This window comes from Haliaeetus albicilla, chromosome 11 (assembly GCF_947461875.1).
Source record: "Haliaeetus albicilla chromosome 11, bHalAlb1.1, whole genome shotgun sequence".
Taxonomy (NCBI): Eukaryota; Metazoa; Chordata; class Aves; order Accipitriformes; family Accipitridae; genus Haliaeetus; species Haliaeetus albicilla.
In genome coordinates this window covers 28,418,602-28,430,782 of record NC_091493.1, presented here as the reverse complement: position 1 = coordinate 28,430,782, position 12,181 = coordinate 28,418,602, and the positions used below count along the sequence as shown (strand labels likewise).

At 42.3% G+C, this 12,181-nt stretch overlaps 1 protein-coding gene across 1 annotated transcript in view; it reads right to left on the bottom strand.

The window, feature by feature from the left end:
- The window catches only part of SORCS3 (sortilin related VPS10 domain containing receptor 3), a 315,097-nt gene that overhangs the window by 205,949 nt on the left and 96,967 nt on the right, over positions 1-12,181 (bottom strand). Inside the window, exon 2 of the mRNA XM_069796927.1 lies at positions 7,955-8,022. Coding sequence (XP_069653028.1) covers positions 7,955-8,022 — 68 coding nt within the window. The remainder of the gene's footprint in view (positions 1-7,954; positions 8,023-12,181) is intronic.

Below are 12,181 nucleotides of genomic sequence, written 5' to 3'. Positions count from 1 at the left end.
AGAACACCACTACATCTGCAGTTCCGTTTTTATTAATTCTCTCCAATTCAGCAGGAATTCCACCAAGGAATAGGGATGAGCAGATGCAGGGGGAAGCACATTAATAAATCATAAGTGTCATTAAAATTTGTAAACTAATATCTTCTGGGAAGTCTTGGCAATTAGTCTCAGAGCTTTCTTGGCAAACAAAAAATTAATAAATCCAAAAGGTCCCCTGTCTGATGATATCCCCGCCCCCACAGAAAGGTCATTGATGGAGCAATTAAGAGACACAACAAATGGACCAGCCAGAAGGCTGGTTCACAAAAGACAAATGAGTTCCATGAAACAAGATGACTAAGGCATCTTAATAAGCAAAGGTGGGACTTAGATCTACACACCACCCCAAGACACATACAAAGGCTTTTAGACTCGTATTTGCTGGGCTACTACTTTTCACTTGATTTTGCATTGCTCCCCTTGGTCCCCAACAAGGCAATCTCTGAGGCAACATTAACATGATTGATTGTTAAAGCAAGGAACCATCAGAAAGTAGACATGTGAACCTTACTATTCCCTTGTGGAAAATCCTGTGGGATATAATAGAACTAGGAAAGCAACAGGAAGGAGACAAATGAAACCTCTCCAGAAGTTAGTCATATACTTAAAGAATGAAATACTGAATTAAAGAATAAGGTCTTATTTTTATTATCATTACTGAGTTTACCTAACTCTAAAACATAGCCCTGAATTTAAGATAAGCCTATTAATTTTCATGATCGGTTCCCAAACCAAACATTTTAAACAGTTTTAACTCACATTATCCATTTGTTGCAATGACAGCATCTCCTTTCGTTTTGAACTGCAAAGAATGTATCCTCTGGACACCACCTGGGACTGTCTGGGACATTCAAGGAGGGCTAAACCTATGGTTCATTCTGTTCCACGCCTTGAATTTTCTTTCTTTTTTTTTTTTCCTTCTTTTTTTTTATTAATTCCCATGGATCTTCATATTCAGCCACACACAGACCAAGCAAATCCAAACAATCCCTTCTGTACATTTCCTGAAGTCCACAATAAAAGATTTGTTTAGGTGTTTGGAAAGCGATAACTGGAAGGGTAATGAATTACCTCAAACCAGAAAAGCATTTTTAATCAGGTCATAAATAGTTACTTCAAATGGCTTGATTTGTACAGTGGGATAAGGTGATCAATTGTTATCACTGTCTGATAACCAGCAACTTCTAACACTCTTGTCAGATAGCCCCTCTAAACCAGCAAACACAAAGAAACTAAGCCACCCCCTTATCGCTTTTAATAGTTATGAAAAGAGCACAGAATAGCCATTGTTATGTATAGCCTTTTGTGAACATTTAGCATCCATATAGTGTAACTTAATGCAACGCCCTTTAGCCATTAATTTCTCTCCTTGCTGATACTCAACAATTATTTTCACCTGTAAACTCGCTCTCTTGCTCCTGTTTATTAACTAGGACCCACTTTCTGATGTCTGCTGCAACACATGTGCAGCTGGACAAATACAGATGTCAGGAGCCTCTGCCAAACCTGGTATGTCAGCCTGAGAAAGAGAACAAGACTTGTTTCTCTTAAATATGCAGGAATTTAGCCATGAGAGCAAAGAAGAAATTTTCACTTGGCTCAAGAATGCTGCATTTTCTATTCTTCACAGCTAGGGACTACCTAGCTCTTGGGGTCAAAGAACTTCTCTTTATTAAATGGCCACTATCTCCAGTTGGCAGCAGCCAGCTCAGGAATGGGCCAACATGCAGCTACCGTTCATCTCCCAAATAGTTCAAGTCTGGCTCCCATGTCAGGATGGCATCTATGACTGACAGCCAGACTGTGCTGAGCCAGGATAAACTGAATCACCCACTGTGGGGAAAAGACAAATCAGCAAGAATACTAGAGGTTAAGAACTGCATTATTCTGAGATGCTGCTGAAGGCCCACACTAACCGCAGCTCCAGGTGTTGGGAGCCCTGAGGAACAGCTCTCATCTCACACTGCAGTCATCTGCTGCAGTTCCGTATTCCCTTGGTTCTTCAGCAACATAGTCTGCACCTAGCAGCTCTCAGCCACAAAGCTTGTGACAGGTGGCTCCCGTAGCCTGAAAAAAACTAGCCATCATCAGTCTAGGCTATTTAGACACTCTAACAAATGACAACAGTGGAGATGCCAAACTTTTGGGCACCCTGGTTTTCAAATCCAAGAAAGGTCAGGGATGTGCTTGCACACCCAGCTGGCTCCTTCCCTCCATGCTCTGATGACTAATTGCAGATATAAGAAACCCTTCTCCTCATCAGCACAGGATTTCTGCACTTTGCAATGTTGCTAAAAAATGCCAAATAAGATGTGATAATGGGAAGCATTACTACTTTGAAAACCAGCTGAATACAGTCCTCCAGAAAATAACATGTATCTAAGATGCATGTTGTCAGCATAAAAGGGAAAAACAATAAATGTAATCAAATTTGACAATCCTGCGGGGAGATATCAGCTGGTCATGGTGGCTGTCTGGAGACTGCATTTCAATACAGCAAATTCCAGAAAAACTACAATGCCCCATTGCAAAATGTGTGGAGCCTGAACAGTACTAAGCAAGAGGCTGTGGCACAAACAAGTTGCCATTCTCAGCACCACAGTCTAAATAATGCATTGCCACTGAGGATAGAAACACTCTTTTAAGGAAGCTCTGGCCGTGCCATGACCTATTTCAGGTTTAGCTTGTTTCACAAAGGATGATATGGAAATTTGAGTCAGGCTTATTGAATCTCCTGATCCCTGCCTTCTTACTCACCCGTCTTAGAGGCTGCTACATTTGGAGCAAGGAGACTAAGCCCCAGTTCTCAAAGGGGAGACATGGCATTTCACACAGCATTCACGGTTTCACACCTACAGAGCCACCCTATCTGAAGCCAGCTCCCTGTGCAACACGCGAACCTAGGGCACAGAAATCAGTGTGAGCTGTGAAACTTTGCAAAGGCAACAAATGCTACAGCTAGACATGCTAGACCATGCCGATGGTCTCTGGAGACTGTGGGAGGCTTAAGAGGCAAGGACATAGGAGGAAACAGCGTGAAGCCCTTTGGTAATTCAAACAGAACTGAATGAAAGAGCAATGCAAGACATAAGGCAGCTTGCAACCAAACTGAGAAGTTTTACTCCTCTCAGCTCCAAGTGAGGAGTTGTAGCTGTTGTGTTTTGCAGCTGTGTCTATTAAAAAGTTTAAAGTTTGGTGGTTTTTTTTTTAACTCAACATGGAGGCTAAGACAACAGACAAACCTCTTCGGGCACAGCAGCCACAAGAGTAAAAAACATGCTTGGGGATTTTTGACTGCTGCCATGGAAACATAATTTCTTGGTTAATAAACAAGAAAACATGAAGGACTATATGTAAATATTCCTTCATCAGCATTTTAGCTTCTTAAGAGAAAGATTCAGTCATGGTTTTGAGTACGGGTTAATGCATGGGCCAGCATTATGTACCATCAGATAATTTAGCTGGGACAACAGCCAGAGGAGGGGAACTCCAGGGGACCCATCAAAGGTGGGTAAAATGGTAGCAGGGACTCAGAGCTGACACATGCAAGTGCTTGCACTTTGGAAGAAAATCTGAACTACTCCCCACTGCCTAATTAGCTGATGTGTTGCAGTCATGGCTATCGCATTGATCATAAATACCGCCCTGCTAACTTGCGCTTCTCCTGTCTGCTGGATCACCCTGTTGTCTCTTTGTCTTCATCTGAGATTGAAGGCTCCCTTGGGATACAGGCTATCTTTTTAGCTACTGCAATCCAAATAAATATAACTGTTCCTGGATACTAAAAAAGGCAACAGTGGAAAAACTTTTATTCCAGTTACCTTAGCAGAAGTAACTGCTCAACCCAGACTGGCTGAAACAGTTGAAAACATTTTAAATATTACAATAGCAACATTAAATACTTATCTAGAATGTCACGTTCACATAACCCTATCTCAATACTGTACAGCTTAAAAAGGAGACAGGATTAGCAACAAGCAAGAAAACATTCACAAGGCTCTTCCTTTGCTTCTAAAACCTGTGAAATTGAAAAGGCCCATAGAATAAGAAAAGGAGCTTGATAGATTCCTCCTGTTTATTCATACTCACAACACAAGAGGGAAACAACTGGACAGCAACAAGATTAACTAATGAAAGGACTTACTGCCTACCATACAACCTACAGAACCCCCCATATATTTGAACACAACATACACCTGAAACCAAAACCCATTTATCACAATCACAATTTCTATGGTCAGACCTGGAAGTATTATGAACATACACATTTGAAGAAATAAGCCATTGGATAGACTTTCTCTTCCCTCCTCCTCCTAGTAAAATTTGCATGAGACTTCCAACAGAAAAATAGGCAAAAAAAAAAAAAAAAAACAAAACAACTTCAACTCTTGGTTGTGAATGGTGCCTTTTAGACACCATATTTTGCATATCTAACCTTTTCATTCTCCTCTGTTCAACAGATACCTTCTTGGACTGCAATGCCTGTGAAGCAGCCTGGCCCCTAGTCTTTACAAAGAAAGTTCATACTTCATGACAGATCATTCCTGTGTGCTTACAGTTCATCATGGGCAATGAAGTTTGACGCAGGGACCCTGGCCTACAGAGGGTTTGTGGATTAGAGGTGCTCCAACAGCACTTCAAATCAAAACCACATAAATTTACACATAAAGAGGGAGAACTGTTTTCCTTTTGTTGATGGAGAAATTGGCAGGGGTGGGGGGGCTGGTTGAATTCTACAGAAAGCATATGTCCAACCCTTAATCCAATTTTTACTTAAAGCAGGCAGGATGTAGCTAGATTCTCAACTACCCAATTAGACATTTTGCTAGGCACTGAGAACTGATGAAGGGTTTGCATGCCTGAAAAGCTGAAATAATTTTTAAGGTTATATTTGCTGACCTATGAAAAGACCTCTTTCCACAAATTCTGATGTCTCACACCATCACAACTACAAACACAGTAAAGTAGCTTCCTTTCATAGGAGGAAAATGATCACCTCCACTTAACTTAGTGGGAAAAACAAAACCCCAAACCACAACTGACAGGTATCTCTTGTGACCAAGAAGAGATGTGGCATTCACAAGGGGGAGGGTTGTGGCTGGGTGAGCGGGTGGGTGTGGGTGTCTTTTCCTTGAAGCTGGCTACTTCAAAGCTGGCTGCTTCAGTAGCAATAGAGGTCTTTTCTGTCATTCTTAGGGCTCCAGAAGCATAGATGCGCTTATCAGAGCAATGTCTGTGTTCCTGCATTCAAATGCTGACTAGCATTTCCTCTGACTAAACTCATAGCAGCTTGATATAGGAGCAGCTTCCAACATAACTTTTAATTCTCCTCTCTCCCCCTCTTGCTCTCACTCCCTTTTTTAATTACATTCAGGATGTTTTCTTATTGATTTACTTGTCTTTGTATTTAGATGCAGGAATTAGAAGTTTCTCTTATATGGCAATTCAGTTTTCCATTAAAAGAAGCCTCTCATGCTATAACCCAAGGGGAACTGAGAAGAAGCTTTTGATGCATGAAGCAGGCAGAGGCAAGATGATATTTGGAGACTGCATTGCACTCTGCTCTGTCTTAGCATCCTTTGAAGCACTGCTCTGTGATTCATTGCTCTCTGCCACAAAAGCCACTCCTCTCTTGTGGAAGCAACTGTGTTTGCCAAGTGTTCAGAACAGATATCACGCAGCACCACTGCTCGGATGGACAGGACTCCTGGTTAGCAGAAAGTATGTGTCATATTCCCAGAAAACAGGAAGGGAAAGAAAAAAAAACCTCCTGGAAATGTCCAGACCTCATTCTGATAATTACTTGATAGTTGCATTCAGTTTGTGACACATCAGTTCTGGGGGCTCAAAGATGGCTTTAAGAGTCTACAAAAAGTAACTAAGGAAAGAAAACTTATTGCCAGAAGGCTTAAATTCACTCTGTAGAGACAGATCCTCCTTTTAAAATTTTCAGGATCTCAAAAATTAAAAGAAAATATTGAAAAGTATCAATTTAAATAATGCAAAGATTCAGAGGCCTTAATGGGCAAACAGAACAGCAAATCCTGAGAAAAGGAGTCTTTGTCTTGGCTTATTGCTTTCACTTAGTATGTTTGCATTTCTACAATGTCCTTTTCAAAGAAACTTATAGCAGCTCTCTAAGACTCCACACTCCCCTCTGAAGTACAACATGGCTTAATCCTGAATTTTCCAAGTGGAAAACTAAGCTTTAGAGCCCAGGAGCTCTACCTACCCTGAGGTTTCCTCCCAGACCTTGGAAAACAACCCAGGAGGTTCTGAGTTCTCAACATCTCTGAGTCTCTAGGCCCCACACTGGCCCCTATTTCACTGCAGAAAAGACGCTGTGTTCTGGGACACTTCTGCGAAACACTCACAAATGAGTGTGTTTCCCCAGCTGACCAAATACTGGATGCCTTCAGTTGTACTGATAATGAACTACATTTCTGTCACTCTGGGAAAACTCCAAAAGCGGTGCTGCTATTACCTTTCTGCAGAGCTCAGGTGATGCTGTGAGTTCAGTATTAGGACATGATTTGCCTGCTTGTTACATTATTTATGCAGAGCAGATTGCTTGGCAATTACGTTTAAAGTACAATCACAGTGCCATTTGTACTTGTTAGGTAAAGAAGCAAAAGTTTTTTAAGGCTTTAATACCTTGAAAAGTACCAGGGTAAGTGAAAATCACTGTGTTCTCTCTTATTAGCTGCACAGTTAGTTATACTTTTGCAGATTACCATGGTACAGCGTAATTAGGCTTTGGAAATGCTGCTTAAGTTGAGAAGTTTTAAGAGCTCTACTGAACAATTAACCCTTAAATACATTAACAGGAATAAACTTGCAGCCCATGCTCTAAACAGGGGCTTTTAAATTAGCTGGGAAGAAAGAAGTTCAAGATACCATCTGCAAGAAGCTCCTCACACCCGGAACAATGACTACAACGCACTGACAGTTCCACCAACTACACTTTCAGCAGGTTGCGCAGTACCTGCAATGCACCAGGTAAACCTGACACAAGGCACTTGGTCTCCCCCAACCCCTGGCTGCCTTCCCCCCCGCCCCGGGTAAAAAAAACATCTAATAACAATTGTGTTAAAGGCATACCCTTTCCACACTACACACAGGATGTTAGAAGGAAGAGCAATTCCCAGCAGGTAGAAACTATCGGTGATTTCAGACATCAAGGAACTGGCCTGTTTATAGGGGTGAGTTGGAGGGAGGGAATTTTTTTATTATTATTTATTTATTTTAAATGCACACACATACTTAAAAACATGCACTCTGACCAGCAGTGTGCTTCCCCAGGCCAGGACACTCCATCTCCCACGCCAGACTAGGAGCATGGCAGGTACATGACACCATCCAAATCTATCTACAGTGGAGAAGACACCAGTACCTCACCATAATATCTCTAGTTCTTTAGTGGCTACTGGCCTTACAGCCCAAGGCAACACAGATTCACTGCCAAGATGACCATCTCGGCTCATGGGACTGAGGAACGTGGCTAAGATCAGCTAAGATTATATCATGCACTGTTGTATACCATCTTGGACACTGTTCTACCAAGCATGTACCATCTGTAGAGACCGTTCTCATTGCCAGCCTCACAGCAGAGACCCTGAGGAATGAAGAGACTTGTCTAAGGACACTCAAAGGTGAGAATGAAATCAAGCTCCTCTGTGTACCAGAGAAGTGCCCGTACATCAAGAAACCCTCTTGTTGCAGACCCCACTTCACTAAAGCAATGTGTTCTTAATCGCATGTCCCTTTTCCAAAAAGCAACTCTAGTTATCCCAGATTCCCTCCTACCTCCTCCCCTGATCAACTCAGATACCCGCCTTGCTCAGCCTCCAGTTTTACAAGGGACACAAGTGCAACCCCTCCATGCCAGTTGCTGTGATTTCTACAATCCACTTACCTCCACAGTGAGCTCTCTGTAACACTCCCCAAGTTGAAGTCGTAGAGCTTTGTCAGAATGAGAATCACCTACGGGGTGGGGGGGAGAGAAAGGGAAAAGAAAGAGAAAAAAAGATTTTTCCTTTAGACTGTATAACAATACAGAAGGCATCTGAAATAACCCAAAGGAGAGCTTAGCATTTATCCATTAAAGTTGCGGTATTATAGGATCAAGTTAGTTTAAAAAAAAAAGAAAACCATTAGCTTAATGCATCATGTAAGCAGTAACATTTATTTTAATCTCAAAATGTTTTGCATTTGAAATAAAACATGCTAACAGGAATAAATCAAACATTGCTAGCTGCCCTCCCTAGAACTATGGTTATTCAAGGTCAGGGATGGAATCAGATGCACCCTTGTTAACTCAACAGCCCAATCAGAAATTACAGTCGACTTTTTGTGTTTCTCGAAGCGCTACCACAAATTGGTGAGTCTACATGGAAAGAATTGGCAATTTTGTTTATGAAGATCCCCATCCAGCAAAACAGTCCATTTTGTCCAGAATGAGCTTTGTTGTTCTCTATCTGCTGTCACTGACTCCAGGAGCATGGGAATTTCCACATCATCTGTCACCTTTCTGCCGCAGTAAAAGAGAGGGATGCAGAGCGTGACATTCAGCTTAGACACTGAGCAAGACAAAACTTCAGCTGTATCTTTAGTGCTCAAAGAGAGTCATAGCCTTCAGGACCCACTGACTGACTTTCTGGCGAGCCATGAACACTCCCAAGTCATGCCCTTGCAAAACTGAGGTAGGAGGAGAGAGGAGTTAAGCAGTACTCGGGGGACCACAGGGGAACGTAACTTCCCTCCGATATCCTTGGTGCTCTGATCTCAGATTTCACAGGTAAATGTAATCGTCCTAGTTACCAGCTACATTGCCCAATGCCCTTCTCTCCCAGAAAGGCAGCTATGAGCTCCGATAACCTGTGAGCCTCTGTGCAAGCTCCCAGGCTCAGACAGGACGGGAACTTCTGCAGAAAGAATAGAGGTTCCTCAGTGGAAGTTAAGAGCATTTGAGCATCTGATCCTTGCTTTTTTAGCATAACGAATGTCACACAGTTCATTCCCGCGGATTCTACGGGACGAGCCTCATCACAGTTTGGCTAAAAGATAGGTCCAAATGAGAGATGTGACACAAAGGGTTGAGTTCATTAATGTTTTCCTATGCAACAAGGATCTTTTCTACTACAAAGCCACATCTCCCTCCGTCTTTCTCCTCCCGCAGCGGTGGGACCCACCACACCTTTCATTTGGGTTTCCCAGCTGAAAGGCTGCCGAGTGAGGAGTTTAAAGCTTTGCAGAAAAATGCCAAAGGATTAATCAATATCACAATGGCTGCAGCAGTCGGCTACTGTCAGCATAATACCGGGAAGAGACCTGTTCAAATTGTAAGGGACCTTGGTACGTGACTATGCAGTCAGTGCCCAACTTAATGGCTTTAGAATAGATGCTCTGAGCATTCCTCTCTCTACTGGATTCACTTTCCTTGTCCCCGATTGCATTTTGTCCCTTTATTTCCCCACGCAGAGACCTTTAGGAGGAAGATAAAAGCCAAGCTGCTTCCAGCAGGGTGTGAAAAGAAACCTGCCAGGCAGATTTGAGTCAGCATATGTGAGCCCATGTCAGCCTAAACTGATGCTGTGCAGTGCAGAAATAAGGACAATATCCTTTTTATCGCAACTTAAACTCTGTGCACACCTTCCCACACAAAAGGGGAAGAGCCAGCTGCAAGTTGCAGTAACCAAGGTTTGTATATCTCCTCCCTTTATGCCAACTGAGCAGTGCAGCCTGCTCCCAGCTAAAACCTGACGAGAGTGACGTTTTTAGGATGTTCCCTATATTCGCACAGGGGCTCAGACAGGACATATCTCAAGCGTCTCTAGGAAGCCATGCACCACAGCACAAGCCCTGCCAGAAATGACACCCTTCTTATTGCTCACAACTACGGTGAGGTTTCACAAAGTTAGTTTTCCAGTTTCAGAGCCTAATCATATTGAATACAGCAGGATGACTTCTGCTGAGTTCAGTGGATCCTGGATCCAGCCCTAAACGTATTAAATAAAATCTCCGTGTCCTGGTCAAATTTCAAGAGAGTAATTCTACCTTTAGTTGCAATTACAACTAAAGGCAGCATCCATACCCTCCCACCTCTTCGTGTGCCTCTCCCCAGATCTCCTATGCCCTATATTTTTGAAAATGTCACTTATCTATTATAAACCCTGCAAACCACAGGATAACACCAGCTTTATAGGAGTGGGTTGAATCCTACTCAGCTCCTGGGTATAAATCCAAAGTAAAAGCACGTTGTTTAGTATGGCTTTTCTGGATTTTCGCCCAGGATGACTAACAAAAATCCAGCTCTGCCTGTTGTTAATGCATGGAAAGCAAAAGCATGAGCTTCTCTGTGCAGTGAAATCTCACAAAGGGTCCCAGGAAATAGCCGGAGTTGCCTGAGGCAACGGTAATATGCAGTACAGTCACCTACAGCAACCTGTCCATAAAAATCACTCACCATGTACGCCCAGGCCAGGCAACACTCTTGCACCACAACCCCAGGTGGCCTCCACCCTGTCCCTGCTTGCTTTTGAGACAAGACACTTCAGATTCAATAAAGGCAACTCTTTCAATGGTTTGGGAGTTCGAAAACCAGAGCGGATTGGAGAGGCTGAACACACAACCTTCCTAAGAAAAGCTGCGAAAGCACATTCCCCCACAACGCTGCCTCGTGAGACTGCGGAGCAAATGTAACTACTAAGGAAGTGTCACATGTGGTTAAGACACAAATCAAAGCCTGAAAGGCACAGCTGGTTCCCGAGTTGTTTTCATGGGGTGCTTTTGACACAGTGTTGCACACGAAACTTCAAAGCATTTCAAGAGGCTATTCTAAGGCCTCCACATCATGTTGCCCCAACCGTGCTAAGAAGAAACTAGAAGCAGGGCTATCAGGGGCAGATGTGGGCAAGTACCAGATTTTCTAAGATATTCTGTTATTTGAATGCTTTTGTTGAAAAAGAATGGAACAAAACATAAGGAAAATTGGACATATTTTCCAAAACTGAATTCTGACAGGAGAAAAAAAAACACAAAAAAACAACAAAAGAGAAAAAACCTTTATTGATTCAAGCTGAGACATTTGATTCCGATTTCTACTTTGTAGTTGAAGAAGCTTAGCTTGTTTTTGTCAACACTAACAAATAACCGTGGCTTTTCTGTGCCAGAGTAATTTTGTACGAAAATCTTGACAGTTTTCATTTTAAAAGCTGAATTCAATTGAAAATTGGAGATTTCACATTTAATGTGCTATTTCAAAACAAAAATAAACATTTTCTTCCCCTGAACTGAGGGAAATCTCAACTTGCCACCCCATAGAAAATGCCTGCTCTTCAACCTAAATTAAGATGAAAACATTTTGCTCCGGGGAAAAGAAATAAAAACAAAAAAGTTCCAAGTGATATTGATTCAGAAACAGCAAAAACTTACACTTAGGCATTCTTTAATCAAAATAAACACCCTTATAGTGCCAAATTAAACTGTTTCTGTTCATCAAACCAATGTCCCCCAAATTAATGTCAAGTCAGCTCAATGCTGAACTCATTTTTGTCTGGGGTCATACTGCTCACTCCAGGGAATACAGCTCAGATGTGAAATCTCCCCCTGTCTCCTATGGGCCAGGCTCCACACAGCTACACTGTGCTTCCCAGGACACCCCACAGGCAGGTGTCCCTCAGGGCACCAAGCAGCTCATCTGGTTGAGAATGAAAAAAGGGAAAACGAGCCTCTAGGACAGAGTGAGGAAATAGGCCAGGCTGAATTACAACTCCTTTAAGGCAATACAAACCCTCTGGAAAATGCAATTTCAAGCTGAGCTTACACAAAACTAAATGACCTGAATAATTCAATAAACTGTTTTGGTTTTCTGGACAGAAGTGCGGATGGAGAAAGCATAATCAGAAAAAATATATTTCCTTTGGAAACAAGTGATGTTCCAGTCCTGCAAGAATTTCGTTATGCACTTTGTTTTACACACACACCTCTCCGCAGTCCATATGTTTTTGTTCTGCAGAAACTACACTGTCTGCTGAATACCCTGCTATAAGGCTTGCATGACAAAAATGCCAATCCCTGCCAATTATTTATCTTCAATGGCTTTATACTACACTATGGATTAAGAGTCTCTAGTGAGAAATCC